At 37.6% G+C, this 22,395-nt stretch overlaps 1 protein-coding gene and 1 long non-coding RNA gene across 3 annotated transcripts in view; one reads left to right on the forward strand and one right to left on the reverse strand.

The window, feature by feature from the left end:
• map2k6 (mitogen-activated protein kinase kinase 6) overlaps positions 1-18,831 on the forward strand; it is a 28,407-nt gene extending 9,576 nt beyond the window's left edge. Inside the window, exons 1-12 of one of the 2 annotated variants that reach the window (XM_082151655.1) lie at positions 7,197-7,380; positions 7,634-7,697; positions 7,926-7,974; positions 9,008-9,121; positions 9,927-10,046; positions 10,328-10,444; positions 12,051-12,102; positions 12,197-12,324; positions 13,820-13,897; positions 14,771-14,910; positions 16,524-16,569; positions 17,075-18,831. In XM_082151655.1, coding sequence (XP_082007781.1) covers positions 7,212-7,380; positions 7,634-7,697; positions 7,926-7,974; positions 9,008-9,121; positions 9,927-10,046; positions 10,328-10,444; positions 12,051-12,102; positions 12,197-12,324; positions 13,820-13,897; positions 14,771-14,910; positions 16,524-16,569; positions 17,075-17,152 — 1,155 coding nt within the window. In that variant the 5' untranslated portion in view covers positions 7,197-7,211 and the 3' untranslated portion in view covers positions 17,153-18,831. Of the gene's footprint in view, positions 1-7,196; positions 7,381-7,633; positions 7,698-7,925; positions 7,975-9,007; positions 9,122-9,926; positions 10,047-10,327; positions 10,445-12,050; positions 12,103-12,196; positions 12,325-13,819; positions 13,898-14,770; positions 14,911-16,523; positions 16,570-17,074 lie in introns of those variants that run through there. The other variant, XM_082151654.1, reaches the window with a different exon arrangement.
• Positions 18,832-20,336: 1,505 nt separating this feature from the next.
• LOC309485074 lies at positions 20,337-22,188 on the reverse strand. The gene is made up of 2 exons (XR_014201045.1): positions 20,864-22,188; positions 20,337-20,604 (listed from the first exon to the last, which is right to left on the reverse strand). It is a non-coding gene; the product is annotated as an uncharacterized lncRNA (long non-coding RNA).
• Between the last annotated feature and the right edge of the window lie 207 nt (positions 22,189-22,395).

Below are 22,395 nucleotides of genomic sequence, written 5' to 3' on the forward strand. Positions count from 1 at the left end.
TGTTTTAAACATTGTGTTTTTCAGTACTGTGAAGTCACTCTGAGGTTTTCAGTGCTGTGCTGCAGCAGCACACATCCAAAAGATAAATGAAATTGATTGAATGAAACTCTTTGGTGATTGATTGATCTTTTTAACAGCATTTTCTATGTAATTATTTCAGTGCTAATGTTTAAAATAATCTTTTAATTTTGTTATTAAAGGCCAACTACTAGAATTGTACATTTTATTTGACCTTTTATGCAACCTTTAAAGGTGCATTGTGTAATATTTAGGAAGATCTGTAGACAGAAATGCAATATAATATACATAACTATGTTTTCAGTGGTGTATAAAGACCTTACATAATGAACCGTTATGTTTTTATCACCTTAGATTGAGCCATTTCTATCTACAAACACCGCCGGTCCCTTACATTGAAATAGCCATTTTGCGCCGAAATGTTTCTACAGTAGCCCTAAACGGACAAACTACTACAGAGCGTGTTTCGTCACTGTTGTTCTTCCTGCAAAGAAGCTAGCTAAAGTCAGCGAATAACACATTTATGAACAAGTAACAATAATATTCGCAATAACATATCGTTTTACTGAATAATAAAGTAAACAAAATTTCTTAATTTATCTTTGTAAAGAAACCTCATTGCTTAACTGGCTACTCTCTGCTGTCTCAGACGATGACATCTTTTCCTGTCGGCCACCGTAACTTTTGTTGGTTGCAATTCGTAACCTCACCACTAGATGCCGCTAAAAATCACACACTGCACCTTTTAAAGGGGCTATAGAATTCAGAAACCCTTATTATTAGTGACACCGATGGCCGTTAAGTGAACTGCAGCCAGCAACTAACTGCTCGTGCCTCCATTCGTGCACACACAACGTACAAGAGACTGAACATGATTCCGTTATCTATCTCTAAAGATGCCATGTCATTCCTGGACCGTCTCTGTCAGGACAGCAGAGGATGCAATGAAAAGCTGTGACGACATTCGTTCTAAAGCAGTGTCCCCAGCTGCTGGAACCCAAAGGGTCTGCCATCTTTGGAAGTATAGAGTGTCTTATAAACTGCCAGTGAGGTCAGAGGGGCCAAACAGCCGGCAGCCCAAGAGAAGTTATTTTCATCTCTCTCTTTCTAATTCACCGGCCCTCCTCCGGGTCCCTGAAATTCCAGTAAAACCCTTGGGATTGTTGAAATTCTGTATGTGAGTGGGATAGGGAAGGACTAGAACTGGTTGACTTGGGTTTTGGGGACTGCAGACACAGTCCTGGACAGATGACAACCAGTCAAGCAAGCTACATCAATCGGGTCTCAGGGATCAGTCAAGTTCATGTTACACCATAGTAGGGAAACACGGCGGATTGTCCCCGATTCGCATTGCTAACAGTCACCTGAGTCCAAACCCTCTATGTTGCGAATGAAATGGGAATTAGGCATTTGATTTATTCAAATGTGTTTTGAAGGTTTCTATGCAGGCATGTCTGACATACCTGTACACCGTGTGCTTCTCATTACATTGGAAGGCTGAGTTTAAGGAAAAAAGAAATTGGTATGTGCGTTCACTTGTTCAACATAACATTGTCAACATTAGTTGTCTTATTCAAACTGTATAAAAATATAACTGCTGCAAATCTAGGTGTGCAGAAATTGAACTTAATTTACTTTCTGTACTTTTTGAACAATTCCTTTGTTTCCTGCCAATACAGCATGATTATGTAATCTATTGATCTTTTTTGCCTTTTCTCACTATCTTGTTTTCCCTATGCCAGCACTTCGTGTACTGATATTATGTGCTGTCCAGTCATATGTGTGTTTTTGTTTACTGCTATGGGAACAGTGGTTTTTAGGTCAACCTTGGGATTTGACTATGGCTGGTTGTAGTTAAAAAATTAATGAAAAAGTGCCAGCCTTTTTATATCACTGTTGTTATGTAAACCAAGTCTATCAAAGGCAGACTGAGGTGCCTTGAAACGCGCAGCATTTTTCAATGTGTTGATGTAATTTATGGGTGGGACATATCGAACAGCTCCTCCTCCTTTCTACAATAGCCAATAGTGTTTAGTTTAGATAACAGCGCAGCCAAGCCGCAGTTTCCTCCTAATCGCTAATTGTTTCTCCTAATCTCCTCCATATCGCTTTAAAATGTAGCGTTCTGTGCAGTGTTAAAATGGGGCCGATACGTTTTCTGGTTTGCACCGACTCGCGCATATGATCCGCTCTATGCTGTCGTGTCTCTGGACCGGAACAGACTATGGGTGTATTCACACCTGCCTTGTTTGGTTCGATTGAATCGAACTCTAGTTCGTTTCCACCCTTGGTGCGTACCTTTTGGGCAGGTGTGAATACAGCAATCGAACTCGGGTGCGGACCAAACAATCGAACCGAGACCCAGCTGAAGAGGTGGTCTCGGTACAGTTCCAAACGAACTCTGGTACGGTTCGTTTACGATGTGAACATGAACCGACCCAATTGCAAGAAAGCACTGCGCCTTTACGTTCATTTAATTATTTGACTGCTCTTATGCTCTTATGAGGATACTGAAAACAACGGACATTTTGCCATAATGGTTTGTGTTATTGTTCGTTCAATTGCGAAAGAGAATTCCATTCTGGCGGCGCTGTCTGGCCACACGATACTGTTGCACGTCTTTCTGCGCGTCGTGTGTGCATCATTTGAATGGAATGAATGAATGAGTGTGTGCATCAGGACATTCACATACAGAGCGTTCTCTTTAGTCTAATCGCGCATAAATGCTTGATGGAACCGTCTTGCAGCACATTGTCGTCTTCTCAATCCGAATTACAACATCGTATAGAATGATGACATTGTATCATATGATACTCATTAGTTTCTTCAGATTGCGTTTGTAGAGCATAACACAAAATCAGTAAAAGAACAAATATTGCAGTACGAAATATCTCCATGCTGAGCCTTTTTTTTGCACTTCTTGATTTCCCTACTTGAGAATCCTTGTCCAATGAATGGACGACCTTAGCACACGTGTGGTTTTGTTTACAAATTTTGGTTTACTTGCAAAAAGAGCAGTGTGAAAGCGAACCGTACCATTTTATTTGGTCCGGACCAAAGCAAGTGAACTATCGGACTTTCCTGGTGTGAATACACTCTATGTTTGCGCTGCGGTGGTTCACGTGACCTTTACGTGAAACCAGACTTCATTCGCCGCAATGAAAAGCACATTTACACTGTCTGAATAGTTCCCTATCCCCTATATAGAGCAATGTGCCATTCACCATATAGAAAATAGTAGTGACTAATTTCAGCCGCAGCTACATCGTGTATTTATAATGTAGGGGGCGGGACACTTCAGATTCTAGAGAGCATTTGATTGGACAAAAAATCTGATGAGAAGCTGACAGTGATAGACTAAGGGCGCTTTCACACTAGCACTTTTGGTGCGCACCCGGGTTCGAATGACGTCAGAGTTCGGTTCGTTTGGATGATGTGAACGCTGTTTTCCGAACTCGGGTGCGCACCCACGAACCATACTCGAGTCCGCTTAAAAAGGTGGTCTGGGGTACGGTTCATGTGAACTCGGGTACGGTTCGCTGCTGATATGAACGCAATCGTACCAAATCGCGGAAGTGAACCGCTATTGATGACGTATAATCTGGTGCGTGCCTGCGTGCATGTGTGTTTAACAACTGTAAAAGGGTCTATATACACTTACCTTGACGAAAAGCGGGATTGACGCACTGCAAGCAGAGAGATGATTTCTGCTTGCCTCCACAAAAATTGTCTTCGGCGGACGGGCGGACTTCCCGCTGTCTTTGGAACGGTTTTAATACTTTTGCGGCAGACAGACGCAAGTGTGTTTCTGTATCTTTTCTTTGAAAACAAAACCAAAGGTTCAAAAAAAGAAGAACAAATGTGAAGCGAGCAATTCTTTTGACGCCTTTTCATAGCGGTTACCAAGCAACACGAGTACGCGCCAGCTGCAGCTTGATGACGTAAGCGTACCGCGGTTCGGATACAAATAATATAATGTGAACACAGTCCATCGGGGGCAGGGGTAGGGGGGAGCAATCGAACTCGGGTTCGGAACAGGCAATCGAACCAAGTGTGAAAGCACCCTAAGTTTTGAATTCTTATCTTGTAAATGCAATTTTTTTTTATTTTTGGAGCACACTAGCTTATAGATAACAGTAAGGCTAACATATTCATACTAAAAGCCAAAAAACTTCTGTTTAGATTTCAAGAAAAATTGAAAAAAGCTAAAATAAAATACTAATATTAAACAAATCAAATATAAATTCTAATTTAAAATAATAATAAATACTAGCATAGTATATAAATAATACTAAAATAACACTGGATTATATTCAATACGTCTATATACATTTACTTGTATGTGTTTAATGCAAGTAAATTTAATTCAAATTTAAAAATATGCAATGGGTATATAGGAACAAATGGCAATGTTCATTTTATAAAAAAAATTCTTCATAATATATGGAAACATTTCTTAATGTTGAATTGTTCAATCAGAGTTTTGATTCAATTCAATGAATCCAACTTTTGTTTAGCATTTTTGCTGCACAATAAGCAGTAGATTATGCATAATAACACGATTGCAATTTGCAATAGCTTAAGTTAATATTGCTAGCAAAATCAAATATATTGTGATGAATAGTCAATGTGTTGACCAGCCCTAGTTTGAACTTCACATGGTATTTTAGTTGAATGTATACAGTGGTTCTGTCGAATAAGAAGCCTTATTTATCTCTGTTATGCAAGCAATAATTGACAACCACTTCAAGAGCAGAATTTTACAAACAGAGTTTGTTGATGCAACCAATATAAATGCAATATGTGTTTATCTGCAATTCTGCATGCATGTTTAGTTGTTCTTGATGATGCTGCTGGTAATTTCCGTGATGGCTTCAGCATGGATGAAAGAGCTTCTCCGGTCTGTTGAACACGTCTGTACATGTTCCAGCAGATAGAGCCGCCTCTGCATCTCCCTTTGCATTCTCTCTGTGCATCAAATTGCTGTAGGTTGTCGAATCGCTATAGTGCTAGACTGTTTACCATCTTGCTCTGCTCAGCTTTGTCACGTCGCCAACGTTCGGTCATGCTGCCTCCCTCATTAATTGCCAATTCTTGCTAAAAACGAATGACTTCCGGTTGCTTTATGGCTTTAATCTCAGTACTCGATACCAGGAACCTTTCACTGGGAGCGTTGTGACATGGAAGGGCACTTGTTATATTTGAAGTGCTTGAAGTGGCTGTTTTTAATGCTTATGCAACAGTTTCATAAAGTTACCAAAGTCACATAGAGGTCCAGTAACTCAGAACAGCCTTTTCCCTACATCGCTGATGTGATCATTCTGAAGAAATCTATCGGGTGTCGGCCTGTGATGTGTCAGCATGTGTGATTTTAAGGATTAGGGCTTTCACCGTGGAACATTGCTTGAGTGTTGCTAGGGAGTGATTTCCAGTTGGGGCATAGTTATTTTGGCAGTCGTGATCAGTGATATACTTTCTGCAGGAGGCACATGATCATTTTGTGGTTTTGTACCCTTCACTTTAAAAGGGATCGTAGTGCTGGTGAGTTTTTTTTTTTTTTTTTGAGTGTCAGCTTTCTGTTGCTATTGTTGTGCATGTAAAAGCAGGTGGGAGTGGTTCTGAACAACTTTTCTGCTGTTAACAATGGTGTAACGGGCACACAACAGGACACAACCCTCTTCTCACGCTGCACTGGCAAATAGCTGCTCATATTTTGTGTATAATTGTGACAATATGGGAAGTGTCTGCATTTGTTTCCTGTCTGTGGGCTCATGGTGTGGTCGGGACTGTTCTGAAGCCACACCTTTCTCATGGAGTGATTGGTGTAGACCTTTGACTATTTGTTAAAGCTGATTTGTGGTTTGTTAAAATACTTTATCTATTTCAGCTTAATATGCAGAGGTCAACTATAATTGAGACATTTGTGTATTGATTATCCTGAAAACTGTAAACATCATGGCTCTGTCAGGCTGTCAAACTTTGCTCTGTTTGAGCAGCGTGACACAATAACATTGCCTCAACCAATGATGAGAGTTTGGGGTTGGACTATCTGTTTGTCTGACCAATTGCAGTTTGGAAAGTGTTCTGGAAACTTTTTTTTTCTTTCTTTTTCTTTTTTTTTTATATTATGTATTTTATACACGCATACATACATAAGATAATGAACAAATGTAAAAAATAAATGAAATAAAAAGTATTATATTACTTGCATACACACACACACATATATACATATACATATACATGCATGCATACACACACACACACACACACATGCACATACATATGTGTATGTAATATAATACTTTTTATTTCATTTATTTTTTACATTTGTTCATTATCTTAGCTATACCTTTTGGTAGTAGTGGCACAGTAATTACATATTTCTGCTTAACTTCAATGATTCTGTAGTAGTAAACTTTGTTGTCACAGAATCGTATTTTCAGTCAGTGCCAATTTCAGTATCAAATTTCTCACTACCAATTTTGATGCAAAAGCATAAACTAATATACTTTGAACTTTATTTGCAAAGCTAAATATAAATATTAAAAAAATTAAACCAATGAATGGCATGTAGCTTAATTATTGATTCATTTTAAAGCTACTTTTTCTACTGTTACTTTTTATTGTTCAACTTGTACAACATTTATATAATGAGTATGTACATCATGAATCCATCCTCGGTCATAAGTGTATATATTCAGACTATTTTAGAGCGAGCAGGACGCCAGCGGCTGCGGGGTGGCCCCAGTACCTGTGACTCGTCATATACATAAACACAGAGAAGTAGCTCGGCTACAATGTTCTTTTGCAGGACGCATGCAGTTTTGTTGATTAAAAACTTCCATAGTGTACTTTTTAATTAAAATTAAAATTTTATTAAAAATAAATGAAAGCTTTAAGTTTTCAAACAGCTCATCAGAAATGGACGTTTTTACGAAGTGCATTTGAACTTTTTCAGAGTTTGCGAAGACAAATGCATCTGAGCGTTTGCAAGCAGCTCCGTGTCAGTCAGCACCAGAGACTGAGATTGTTACATTTTTCTTTTAATTATTGACTTACTGCATTAACATTCAGACAAACTGTTGATATGAATTGCAGAATTTAGCAGACTGGAATCAGTTAGTCAGGTGGGTGTGGACAGTTCATGTGCCATCCGGCGTGTGGATTGCCCCGCTCTGGTGTCACTCACGATGGGTAACACCCGTGACGGTAGCGCCTCCGATCTGTTCCAGATGGAGAGAAAGCACCTGACCCTGCCATCTCGCCTCCCTCTTTCACACTTGCACTCTCTCTCCTCGCACTCTCTCGCTCTTTCACGTTTACTCAGCCAGGATCTGGAGCCGCTTGCGCTGTCTGACCGTAAGTGCTCATCCGATAGGGAATCTCGGAGTTCCATGGGGAGCAGAAATAAAGGAAAGGGCTCTATATCCCTCAGGACAGTTTCAGAATGCCTCTTTTGTTTAGACAGGCCTTTTTTTGTCATGTCACATAAAGCTTTTTTTTTTCTCTCTCTTTAAAGGAACTTTTCTGACAAATGCAATTCAGAAGGTCTTTAATGACTTGGGCATAATAATGATGAATTTTTCTTTTCTTTTTTTTCTTCCCTCTGCAGGTAAAAAGAAGCCACCACTCAAGCTTCCAAAAGAGGTGTTTGAGAAAACCCCACCTGCTCCTACGTAAGATTTTATGCAGATTTCAGTGCACTGATTAAATTGATATATAATTACGCTGTTATTGATGTCACATTTATATTCATAAACTGATGGGTTTTTTTTGTCAGTGTTTTTGAGGTTCACTCTGGGTGTGCAAGTACAATAGATTTTTATAATTAAGGCTGGCTTTAGTTAATGAGTCAATTACCGTGTCAGACAAGGAACACTCAATGGGATTTCTTTGTTCCACAGACCCCCAAGAGACCTGGACTCCAAAGCCTGCGTTACCATTGGAGATAAGGTGCGTTTCATCATCCTTTCTTTAATTAAGATGGATAATCTTATGTAACTATATTGAATTGAATTGAATTTATCCTGTTGGTCCTCTGTCTTTTATTTCAGATGTTTTTTCCCTTTTCATTTTGGTCAAATTGTTTCAGAAAAAATAATTGCAGGATCTTCTGCAAGCAATATCTGTTATTCATAAATCTGTGCATCAAAAAAAAAAAAAAAAAAACTCTATGGGAATTTGAATTTAATATTTGAAGGTTTATCTTCACCTGCATCTCTTTCTCGTCTGTATTATAAAGCACTGTGAGAGGAACTGTCCTTGGGTCACCTGTATGCAAAGCATTGTGACTTGTAATTTGCATTCCCGTGCTAAGGGGATAAGACTTATCTTTTTTAATGTCATATTTTGCATTGCTTTTATGGTGATGTAACCCTGTCCCGGGCTCGATACGAAGGCTTGGCTTGGTGAAAGACCGACGGGCTGTAAAGAATGGCCCAGTGCACATTACAGCCCTTTTGAATGCGTCTGATTGTAGGCAGCCTGGAATGCACTTTACTGCCTCTCAGGCTATAAAAATATTTATTTTAAACTCATCAAATAAGTGGAATTTTCCATTGGCAAAGATTGAGGCTTTTAGTCTTGCAACCCAAGAGTAAGTAACATCAGTTTTTTGATAAAGTCAGGTTGGGGTGTTGGAGCTTTTGTGAAGAATATCTGAAGAACCAAGTTCGTTGCCTCCAGGTTTAAGGCGTTTGTTGTGATTGCTAGTGATAGGACAGGGTTTGGAAGCATGCATTCCTGGAGATAACATTTTCCTTTCTTCACACCTCACGGGAAAAAAATCAGCTTATGCACATTTGTGCCATTTTCTTTTTAGATGTCTTTGTCTGTCTGTTTGGAAAATAGGCTTCAGTATGTTAGTGTTACTGTCTGTCTCTTTTTTCTTGGTTTCCTTTTATTTGCCATTCTGTGTGCATCAATTTCGGGAATATACCAAAATTTGGTATAATACTTTTAACACTCGTGTTTGTGTTCTGAGCAGAACTTTGTGGTGAAGGCAGATGATTTGGAGCAGATTGGAGAGTTGGGGCGAGGGGCGTATGGAGTGGTGGACAAGATGAGACACGTCCCCAGTGGCGTAATAATGGCGGTAAAGGTGAGTTCACACAGGCCCATGCTAGATAAACCCATGTAAGGAATATTTTTGTCAGTAACTGTCCAAAGTTTCTTAAAGTTTGGACATTATCATAGTGGTCAAGATTAAGCTTTTCTACGTGTCGCATTTTAAAATTATTAAAATATTTCAACAATATTAACAATTAATACGAAAACAAATTTAAAGTAATTTTCTGGCTGAGTGCTAAGCAACCTGGCAACTTGCCCCATTTGGATGTGTGTTTATTAGCCTTTTAAAATAATGTCTCATTCATTCCACCATAACTATCAGTTTTATAATATTTTTATTTTTAATATTAATATTATAGTTTTCATTTCACAAGCACGCACGCACACACACCTCATGTCATATCATAAAGTAAAAATTAAACACTTTGTTAATCTTCTTTAAGTTAACCCTTGATATTTTTATTTTCATTAAAACATTAAGCAACACCTTAAGTGCCCTTCCTATAGAAAAGTGATTGTTGTGTGAAGTCTCATTTGTTCATTAAGGCAGCATTTATTTGTTCAAAATAGCAAAGACCGTAATATTGTGAAATATTACAATTTCAAATAATTTATTATAATAATCTATAATATATTTATAGTTTTCTGCAGCCATTATTCCAGTCTTCAATATCATGATCCTTCAGAAATGATTCCAATATGCTGTTTGGATACTCACTTTTTTTTTTTTTTTTTTTTTACCATTATCAATGTTGAAAACAGTTATATTTCAAAAGAACAGCATTCATTTGAAACTAACTTAATAAATGCCAACATCACCCACTTGTTTCCCGCAGCGGATCCGGGCCACAGTAAACACGCAGGAGCAGAAACGGCTGCTAATGGATCTGGATATCTCAATGAGAACAGTCGACTGCTTTTACACTGTTACCTTCTATGGAGCCCTTTTCAGAGAGGTACCACAACACGTACATTAAACACTGAGCAGTCATTTACCATTAGCATTTGCAGCTGTTTTAATACTACAGCACAAAGTGGTTATTGTATAGACGAGAGGCAGAGCAAGTCCAGTTATCTGAATCGATGTCCTTCTAAACGTTGACCCCAAAAAGAAATCCCACAGGAAGTCGTACAATGGGAATGCGTTTCAGTCATTTCCTGCTGTCTCATTTTTATGTAAGGTTGTTGTTATGTCTCAAACCCCAGTTGTAAGCTGATTGGCTCGTTGTGTTGTCAGGGTGATGTGTGGATCTGCATGGAGCTGATGGACACCTCTCTGGATAAGTTCTATAAGCAGGTGCATGAGAAGGGCATAAACATCCCAGAGGACATCCTGGGCAAGATCACCGTCTCTGTAAGTACCACCTGATTTCCCGCATCTCTCAATGGCAAGCTGTTGCTCTTTGGTCTGCATATTTGAATTTGCGTCTACTTATATTCCTAAGCGACTTATAATGCTATTAACGTCAAGCATGCAAAAAAGAGCACGCTTAAATGCACACACATGCGCATGGTAAATAAATCCGTTTTAGCATAGGTGCCACTAGTGTCACAGGACCTGCATACTTCACGTTTAGTGAAATTAAGACTTAAGGAGCTAATCGTAGACACAAGACCCGTTGGACTGAGCTAGAGGAGAACGTTTACAGAACTGCACGCTGTCCACAGTACAGTTACATATCCATTAGGACTTTCAAGCGATTACATTTTTTAAATTTAATTAATTGCATGATGTGCTGATTAATTAATCGCACATCGAATTTTTCTGAGTAATTACCCCCAAATGATAATTATAAAGTCATTATTGTGTTGAATGAGAAAAGCATTAAATAGACATTACAAAAAGTAGCTTTAGAAACTTTTTTTATTATTATTATTCAACATAGAATTTGTAACACAATTTTTTAGGCTACAACAGCCATGATTTTATTTTCAGAATCTGCACCTGAATTGTTATTCAGATATATTTATGGACCAAAACAGTTACCAACATTCTTCAAAATATCTTCCTTTATGATCCGCAAAGAAAGTAAGTCATACAGGTTTGAAACGACATGAGGGCGAGTAAATGTACATTTCTGGACAAACTATCCCCAAAATTTAAAAATTAAATTTTTTCAATGAAATGATACTCTAAAAAAGAAACTAAAACTGCCAGTAGGTGGCGATAAAGGTCTAAACGAGTAAACCATACATTCAATTGATTTGTTCAAAAGGCTGACTCATTCAGGAATGAAGTAAATGGCTCTCTTTATGAATGGACCATTGAATCGTTGGTTCACCCAATTGATTCGCTCAAAACGCAGATTTATTTAGAAACTAAACACCGCTGTGAGACACACAACAGTTCTGCTCTGGCTTAATAGGTATTATTTGTTGTATAAAATCAATATCACATCTGCACTCGTGCTATTCGGGACAAAAACGGCACTCGTGTGATATTGCTTAACTCTATCCAATGATATAAATATGAGCCAAACTCATACAGTGGCATTTTTGCCCTGATATCTTGGGCCATTCTAACTGCATTTTATAGGCTACATCACGCAGTGAGTTGTTGCCCTGCGTCATGTTCGTCACCAATCAACTGTATGAAATGTTAGACGACCTTCGTAGGTCCGGGATGAGTGCATTAAATCATTTAACTTGTTATTTTTTCATAACTAATTAATTAAATGAACACGTTAAATCGACAGCCCTATTCTCCACACACACTTTCACTTTTGTTTTGTAAATTCGTATAGGCTTAGCATTTGTAATAAATATTGTTTATATGAACAAACACCTCTATAAATTAATATGCACTGCTCTTTTACATTTATTAATGTAATAATAAAATGCGACTTATCTGTTTTTTTTGTGTGTTTATGTGGCATTCCCACTTGATCATTTTAACGCTGTGTAATTCCTGAGCCCGTGCAGTTCTGTAATGAGCCTGATGTTTTATATTCCCGTTGCAGATCGTAAAAGCATTGGAGCATCTCCACAGCAACCTGTCAGTGATACACAGAGGTGAGCTGGGACTAAAGTACAATATCGTATATATGTGCTTTTTAATGATGACAGAAACTGATTTTCCTGTTTTCCGTTTTTTTTGTTGTTGCAGATGTGAAACCCTCTAACGTCCTGATAAACATGCAGGGTCAGGTGAAAATGTGTGATTTTGGCATCAGTGGGTACCTCGTGGATTCGGTGGCGAAGACAATGGATGCCGGCTGCAAGCCATACATGGCGGTAAGCAAAACAAAAGAGGAAATGCATATTTTATTGTCTTATGCTGTGACTTCTATTTTTTTTATGCGCATCTTTATTGTCAATTAACGACAGTATGCAAAAAAAATTCAACATTGATACATTTTTTTTTTTTTTTTATATTATTATATATTATTTTATATTATGTATATTCATAATAATATTTCTATTTTATTATTTTGTCATTATTTTTACAAAAAGTTGTAATTAACTTTTTTATTTCGTGAGTTTGTCTCACAATTGTGATCGTGAGAGATAAAATTATGCGATATAAATTCACAATTACCCAGTATTGTATGGCGGAAACAAGCTTCCATTTAATTAGTTAAATATGAGCTGTTAAAAAATTCAGCCATTCAAAAAAAATAAAAAAGCACACATTGAGACACTGATGTGCTCGAAGTAGGGGTGCAACGGATCAAAAAACTCACGGTTCGGATCGTTTCTCGGATCAGAGTCACGGATCGGATCATTTTTCGGATCAGCAAAATTGTATTTTATTTTTTTATTAACACTTTTAAATTGTTAAATTAAAATATATAAAATCAACTTAAAGTGCACAAGGCATAATATCTTCTTTTTAACATAATTAATGAAAAACAACTTAAAGTGCAACATAAAAAGGCATCTCCTTCCTTTAAACATGGACCAATGCTTTGTGTTTCCACTGTCATATAGGGCTGTCAAAATTGCTCAAAAATGACGTTCGAATATTCCCTCTAAAAAACACATATTCGAATTATTCGAACATCTGGTTGCGCATTTTGTCAATGACGCGCATTAGGCCTATGTCAATAACAGGACAAATTAATACAAAGAGACATAACTACTTGTGTAGTTCATTTAAGTTTAAACATATTTGACAACGTATTACCTTGCTCGCTCGCACTCTTTCTCTCTCTCTCTCGCCGTCACCCATGCTGCGTTCACACCAAACGCGAATAGAGCGTCTGGCGCGAGTGATTTCAATGTGAAGTCAATGTAAAGACGCGTTTACGCACGTCTGGAGGTTTTGCGGCGCGAATGAGGCGTCACGCTCTCTGCGGTTCATAACGCTCGCCATGACCACGCTGTGTGTGGACTGAACATGCGCACAACTTTTTTTTCATCAATCAATCCGCGGATCACGTGAGTGCCGAACCGAAGATATTGATCCGAACGGATCACGGATCAATGATGATCCGTTGCACCACTAGCTCGAAGCATGAGACAATGCGGATCTAGAGTGCTTCACACACCTCAGACTTCAGGACGCTGAGTCTGTTTTCATGCGGCTCTGTATAAAGGCGTGAATGTTATGCATCTAACAAATAGAGAGACATGTGTCATAAAGAGGGGAATGTAGGGCAAGCAAAAGTGATAAGTATATTTTATTACTTTCTCTCAGGCTTTCTTATCTCTACCTCCTCTTATCAAACCACACTTCCTCTTTTGCCCACAATCAGAGCGATCAGTCATTTTTCTTTTTCATTCACAGCCTGAGAGAATCAACCCAGAGACCAATCAGAAAGGCTACAATGTCAAGTCTGATATCTGGAGTTTAGGAATCACAATGGTAAGTCTGTCTGAGTGACCTCACACACTTTTAACACTTGTTGCTTAATTAGTATGTATATAAAATGTTCATCAAATGTTTTTATTATTGGCATTATGCAATGTTATGTTTATTAATACTTACTAGATAATTGATGTGTATTCAATCTTTCTGAATATTAGGCATGTCAATTAATTGTTCAAATATTTAGTCACGATTAATAGCATAATTTCTTTTTATAGTTTACACTTTAACATATTTAATTTTAATTGAAAAATTATGAATTGGCCCATGTGTAAATGATAGGTAATAAAACAACTTTCCTCAGACTTTAAGGACATAAACCACATGTCAAATATATTGATTTTTATGTGAATGCCAGTGTTTCGCTTGAGCTTTAAAGTCACCATGAAATCAGTGGAATATTTCAGTATTTATTATGAATGATTTATCTGTGCATATCATCTTTTTTTAATTTTTTTTTTACGTGCCCTCAGATTCTTTCATCTAAATTACTTCCCCTCCTCTTGCAACATCTCTTTTCTTCTCTGATGTGTTTTTCGGTTTGAGTGCGGGACACATGAGATCACGGCAATAGCAAACAACCATCCAATCATCTCCTGATGGACAAAATCAAGTCCCGCCCTAAATTTTTTTTCTTTATTTGTCACAACAGGGAAGAAAAGACTATTGCAACTTCTGTTTCATGCTGACTTTAATGATGATTAAATTTCACCTTACAAAAAATAAATAAATTACCCATAAAAAGCATCTTTCTCTATTATTTACCGATTGTTACATAAAAAAAAAAAAAGTTCCGCTGTGTCTCTGGAGCATGGCATGTTGTGGTTTGTGATGTTGTGTTGTGATGGGTATGTTTTTTCGTCCTGTCAGATCGAGCTGGCCATTCTGCGGTTTCCCTATGACTCATGGGGAACGCCGTTTCAGCAGCTCAAGCAGGTGGTGGAAGAGCCGTCGCCCCAGCTGCCTGCAGACCGCTTCTCAGCCGAGTTTGTGGACTTCACGTCACAATGGTGGGCGAGCTGTAACACACATTTGCTAACTTGCACATCAAAGCTCAACAATAAGCTATGCCAACTTTCATTGGGCCAACCACAAATATGCAAGGAGTTAAAAAGGAAACAAAATAGTGTTTTTAATACTATTAATTGGCTCCAGGTCATCCTTATTGTTGAGAAACATTAATTTAAAAAAGAATCATTTGGGGGGTGATTATGCAACACCATTTTCAACTAAAAACGTACAACTTTTTATGTGTTTTGGCCGTTCATTTACACGACAACAGCGCTTTGGGGGTATGAAAACGGGTTTCAAAATGTGTACGTTTTTGAAAATGATAGTTATCGCCTCCGTTTAAACTACAAAAACACGAATTTGTGAAAACGGTGACATTATGCCAATGCGTATTACGTGTTCAGTCTATAGTCGTGTAGTGTTTCTTTACAAAGTGACATCGCCAACTACTGGCCTGGCAGAAGAATACAGTGTTTTTACTCGTTTTCGCAGATCCGTGTGAACGGGACCGTTTTGACAACTGTGTCGGTACGCAAAACTTTTCAAAAACGCAAAGGAGAAACGTTTCTGTTTTTTAGTACATCATTTTCATGTAAACATTAGTTTTGAATTGTAAGTGTTATTAAAACTTTGCAGAGTTGGGATAAACATTTTTTTTGTAAACTTTTTTTTCAGCAACAACGTTTTAAATTTGACCAAAAATCACCAAGACATTTATAAATGTTACAAAAGATTTCTATTTAAAAGAAATGCTGTTCTTTTGAACTTTTGTTTAAATAAAAATTCACAAAAATATTAAGCAGCACAACAATGTGGATAATAAACAGAAATGTTTCTTGATTAAAATATGGTGATTTCCGAAGGATCGTGTGACACTGAAGACTGTAGGAATGGCTGCTGAAAGTTCACCTTTGCCATCACAGGAATAAATTACATTTTAAAATGTATAAAAATAGAAAGCCTGCAATAATATTTCACAATGTTACTGTTGTAATGCCTTTTTAAGCATAAGCCACTTCCTTCAAAAACAAACAAACCTTTGCACCGTGGTGTATATCATCACCGTGACATTTTCAAGGCAATAAACTGTGTCCAAAACGTGCGTTTTTATAAATGCAATATAGTTTCATTAAGTGACTGAATCACTGAACTGTTAGATCTGTATACACTTCTGATTGGATCATGTGTGATGGATATTAGTACCATATGTAAATGGTGTGTAAGTTCACACAGGATGTTTTCTTTGTGGCTCGTATTTGTGGGATGACTATGACTCGAGATTCTGTAGAATTGCATTTCTGTGGAACAATGCTGACACCACATAGTTTCGTGAAAGTGAAAACACTCTTAGTAAACCTGTAGCGTAGACACGCACACGCGCATACACACACACACACACACACTCTGTACATACCTTGACTCTGCATTGTGAAGTAGGAAAGCGAACAGGATGTCGAAACCCTGATTGCATCCTCTCTTTCACGTTGTGAGGGGAAGTACTGAGGCCACCGCGTGCTGCATTGAGGTTTTTGCGTTCTCCTGCTGCACTTGTGATGATTTGTTGCGCATTTCTAACATGCATGTGCTTTGCTTTTCTCTGGTTGTTTTTCAGCTTAAGGAAGAATTCCAAAGAGCGGCCAACTTACGCTGAACTAATGGTGAGTATGATGCTGACAGTTTTTCTTTCTTTCTTTTTTTTTTTTATAACAAGCACTTCCCTGGATTGTCCTTTAGATGTCAGACTTGTGCTTTCAATGCAAAGTTGTACCTTCTCCCTATTAGCTAGTAGTGAAGTAGATGTATGATTCTGTTTGGTAGTTGACAGCAGTTTAACTTTCTTTAATTTATCTAAAACTATTGTAATCATTTTCTAATATTGGATACATTTAAACTTAAATATTTGTGTAAATTCAGGGATTTTCAAAACCTCAAAAATTGTGATAAAACACTTGCAGTACGTTAAGCGTAGTGTATTTATTTTTTCCTTTTTACATACAGTGGGGTCCAAAAGTCTGAAACCACTATAAATAGTGTATTTTGCACTTAGACCTAGTAGTTCACAACTATACATATAGTTGTTAACCATTTTGCATTGAAATATACAATGCAATTTGCTTTTTGTGTGAGCACAACATTGATATTTCAAATCTTTTCCACACCCAGCAACATCCCTTTTTCACCCTCCATGACTCCAAAGACACCGACGTCGCTAGCTTTGTGAAGAGCATCCTTGGGGACTGAGACGGTCCCTCTCGGCAAAACTGACGTGTTGCCGTGGGGGGGTGGGAGATGGGACAATTTCAGAAAAAGCACCAATAGCGAGACTAACACCTGTAAGACACGCCCACCTCAGCAGCCAACAGTGCACAGGCATTCAGGAGGATCTGGGGGGGTGGGGGAGGGCACCAAAACTGAGGGAGGGTGGGCGGGGCGGAGCGGGGCGTTTCCTAGCAACACACGAAGTAGGGCATGGGACAGGAATCTCAGCGCGTGTGTGCATGTATGTGTGTGTGTGTGTGAACGAGAGCGTTTGTGTGTGTGAGTGTGTGTGTGAATTCTTTGCCTGCATGTATATGCATACATGTGCATTAAAGGGTTTTACAGTCCCAAGTCAAACTTCATCTATTGTTCAATCCCAGTCCTCCTCCAGCTTTACCTCTCAATCCAAATAGAAAAAGCAGTTTTAGCATCAGGTGAGTGTGTTATAGATGTCTGTTGAGTTTTCCCAGTGGCACTTCAATGTAATTCTCAAAGTATTCAGCAATGTTATCCACCCCCACGACGTCCGGTTCTTCAAAAAAATATAAAAAAAACATTAAAAGAAAAAAAAGAGAGAGTGGTATAGATATATTTATCTATTATCTAGATATGTATATATACTCAAAAAATATTTCTTGAATTTGTTAAATGAGTATATGAGGATAATATTGTGTTGGCTGTAAGGAGTGATGGTTATTAAAGTGTATGAATGGAGCATCTTTCTTGTTTTCCTGGATTTGCAAAGACTTATTTGTGCATCTGTCACTGAAGGCTTATCAGTTTATAAATGCTGTCTCAATCAGACGTTAACAGCCAGAAGTGAAAAGCCCGCAGTGGTTGGTAGCAAACACTGCTTTTCACATACCCTCCATGAACTGTGTGTGTGTGTGTGTGACTAAATGGGTGTACGCTTGTGTGTGCTTTATATGCTATTCCTCTATATACCAAGGTAATTTTGGGCAAAAGGTATCAGTCTTTTGGCTACATCTAGACCTCTCTGTTCTGAGCCAATCAAATAATTCTCTCTTTTCAATTGCAATCCAACTGGAAATTATATTATTATTATTTTATTATTATTATTATTATTATACACAGTGCATATGTATTAACAGTAATGAGGTGTTCTGCAGTTTCTGTATGTGTTGTAACTGCTGTTTTTCTCATTGGAAACTTGACAATTTCTTTTTAATTTTAAAGTGGTGTGCAGGTATGAGCGTGTGGTCATTTGTGTGCATTAAAGTGAGAGAGAAAGTGTGTGTGTGCGCGTGCATGTGAGCGTTATATAAAAGTCTGAACACACATAGCTGACACTTCTTTCAAAGCCTCACTGTGACTCAGAAGCCTGATTTTGTGCCTCTATAAAAAAATATAAAAATAAAAAAAAACACCTACATTAAAACAAACTACAATAGCCACGCTGCTTTGTCACTAAGACATGCTTTGCTTTCCACATGCTTCAGATAGTGGAGGAAGTCTGTTGCTTTGCTCTCTGGGCTTCTGGTTTTATTCTCATATAATTTCTGTAAGGTGAAGATGATGAATGAATGTGCGTGTGTGTGTTTTTTGTCTTGTGACCACTGTATACAGAATGGATAACACTGCTGATTTGCCTGTAATCGTTATATTGTTTGATTCAAACATAAAAGTTCTCTTATATCTTCGCTGCTTCTTTTTAATATACAACATTAAAATGGTCAGGATTTAATTTCTGAAAAAATTAACCATTTCTTTGGTTTATAATTGTATTTTTCTGTATGCAAAATTTTTGTGTACTAGAATTATATCAACATGGTCGTGGCCTTTTGACAGGAAACACACATTTATATATGTACACACCACATATATATATATAATATAGTTTGTGTATTAGAGAATTATATCGTCAAAACATAATTTTTAGTTTTGATATAACTATAGTACACAAGATCATATATACATTGTTTGTGTGTATGCATGTACACACACACACACACACACACACACACACACACACACACACACACACACACACACACACACACACACACACACACACACACACACACACACACACACACACACACACACACACACACACACACACACACACACACACACACACACACACACACACACACACACACACACACACACACACACACACACACACACACACACACACACACACACACACACACACACACACACACACACACACACACACACACACACACACACACACACACACACACACAATGTGTGTGTGGGCTTCTGAAACCTATCAAGATCACATCATATTCAACACCCCCCAAACTATATGTACCATTATGTTTTTTTTGCATTGTGACATTTTCATTATTTTCACATTTATTATGTTAACAAAATTAATGCTCATTTAAATAGTTACAGCATTTTTACTGTAATACAATACAAGAAAATGTGGATTGCAGTAATGAAATCACCATTGAGAATAATCTGAATGATCATATAAAGCCACGGTTCATTCCGCTGGTGTTGATAATGTGGGGTTAATTGTCATGAAAATTTCACAATGCAAAAATATCCTAAAATTAATTAATATTGTTTGTGAAATATAATTTTATTGCTTTGGAGTAAAATGTGACCTGGCCATTTTCCCCTAAAATTCACCCACCAAAAAGGCAAAAACAGGCATGTTAATGAACTCCTGAAACACGTGAGAACTGACTTTTCTAGACTTTTCTGTCCTCAACTGTTCTTCCTCACAAAGATGACCGCTGGATGCCACCCAAATTTCTCCACTCCGTCTGCCTCATTCATCCAAATGAATGTTCCCAGCCGTCATATGTTTTAATATTCGACATCAGAGAGTGGACATGACCATGAGATGACAGTACAAGGGATGACATTCAGCACAAGCCTTTTGAAAGATATTTTTCATGCATGGCTGGTGGAATAAGAGATGTCTTTCTTCTACACAATTCTCTTCATTTCTCATTTGTCCTAATTTCTTTTACCTTTCAAGTGCTATTTTATCAGTTCCTTGTTACTTTATTAAATGTGTTCATTTGATGATGGTCTTTCTATTAAACAGGTGCCATTAGTATCCTTCGTGTACGCTTTTCTTTTTCTTTTTTTGTAAAGAAAGAGCTTTAAGTGATGCTTTTAACACTGTCTGTGTTAATATAGAACTATTTTATTTTTAAAAAGTTTGTTTTATGCTTTTCCAATGCTGCATTTAATCAGTTATATCAGGAAATATTATCACAATTTTCTTATTTAATACATTAAAAAAATCCATTTATTTCTGCGATGGCAAAGCTGAATCAGCATCATTTTTCAGTCTTCAGTGTCACGTGATCCTTCAGAAATCATTCTAATATGCTGTTTAGAACTATTCTAAACACTACCATCTCCCATACAGGGGAAACCTTTTTTGAGCTTTGTGATTTTATGACATGCCATCCCAGAATGCCCTCTGTTATTGTCACACCAATATATCTTTTCCATTCGTTTAGTTGATGTGACAAGAAGTTTGACTGAGAAGAACCTAACTCATGATGTCCTGCAAAGAACAACCATCTCTCTCTCTCTCTCTCTCTCTCTCTCTCTGGCAATTTACATCTTCAAAGGTTGTCTAATCCCATCCAATTATTTTTCAAGGGTTGCGGATGCAAATATATGGCTTTTGAGATTTGCTTAAAGGTTCTGTAAACGTTTTCAGCTGTTTCAAACGTCAGCACACGTCCTCCAAATCCATGGCGATAAACCTGCACATGCAAAATGACTGACAGGCTAATCTTTTCTGATTAGCTGTTTTTATCTGTAATATAGTTGGGAAGTTTTATATGAAAAAATAAATAAAAATGCATGCAGCACTTTTAATGAAAACTTCATACAGACAATTGGGCTAGCGAATAAATGCTACAATATAGCCTGATTTTACAAATAAATAATTTTGTCAACTCGAAAGTAAAAAGGCCTAGCCTAATACAATGCATCCATTTTAATACATTTTGAATTTTTATTTTGTGAATAATAAATCAAATTTTTTTATTGCAATAAAATAAACAGTACCACATTAAATACATTAACGTAAAAGGAAATTAAATTTACTGTCAACGACTCCCCCATTGCGTAAGTAGTTATAAATCTATTTTGGCCGAAAACCGCCCAACAGATTCAATCTGTTTTAAAGAGGGTGAGTAATTTTTCAATCTTTCATTTGCTTAATGAAAGCCTACTTTAAAATATTGTGTTTATAGTGCATTTAAAAGTGTTTATTGCTAAGTTGGCGCGACATAGGCTACCTGACAAGTAATCCGCGTGAGATGTATCTGGTTGCCATCATGCCATGACAACTTCACACGATTGCTGCTCTCTGTAGTCATAGTAAAAAAAAAATCACTTCAATATTGTTATATGTGGAAATATACGGATTGTGAATTTGTAGGTTTACTGTAGAAAAGCTACAATATGACTCAAATGGTGACTGACCAAAACGACCGGCTCGGTCTGGACTCCCCCTGCTGGTTTTAGCTGGTCTCCCAGGCTGGATTTAGAAGGGTTTTGGTTGGACACTATAGTTAGCTGACCAGGCTGGTTACGCTATAAGAATAAGAAAGAATAAGTCTATTCTTTCTCTCCTCTGGTCAATGACAGGAAAATGGCGATCCACGTTTCACACTGTAGGTGTCAAAAAATTGCGTTTCAAGGAGGTGTATTCGTCTGATTGTTAATTAAAGGGTTACAGCTTTCCATGTAGGTGTCTCTATTAACCAGCTCTATCAAGAGACCCACATGCTGACTGAACTCAAGCTTTATGAATATGTCACCTGCACAATACAATGAAAAACATGCCCTAGGAGCCGTTGCTGACGTTTCGTTTTGTTGGAACCAAGTGTTCTCAGAAAGAATAAAGATGATTTCATCTCCTCTTATGAGAATACGGCTTTAATTAATCACAAAGCTTCGTGTGCACGTTGATGTGACTGATCCAATGAATCTGATCCAATGAATTTCGGAACTATTGTTAGTTGACCAGGCTGGTTAAGCTAGCAGACCAGCTAAAAGACCAGCTAAAACTAGCTGAACACCAGCTTGGCCAGGCTGGAAGACCAGTTTAAACCAGCTAAGACCAGCCAAACAGCCTTTTTTTTCCGTTTTTTTTTTTTTTTTTTTTCAGCCAGGGTACCCCAAGCTCAGATGTCAAGCCATGCCCATGTTCCAAAACTAGGTTTTCACAGTGATGCCATAGAAGAACCATT

Source organism: Leuciscus leuciscus (assembly GCF_965113295.1).
Source record: "Leuciscus leuciscus genome assembly, chromosome: 21".
Taxonomy (NCBI): domain Eukaryota; kingdom Metazoa; phylum Chordata; class Actinopteri; order Cypriniformes; family Leuciscidae; genus Leuciscus; species Leuciscus leuciscus.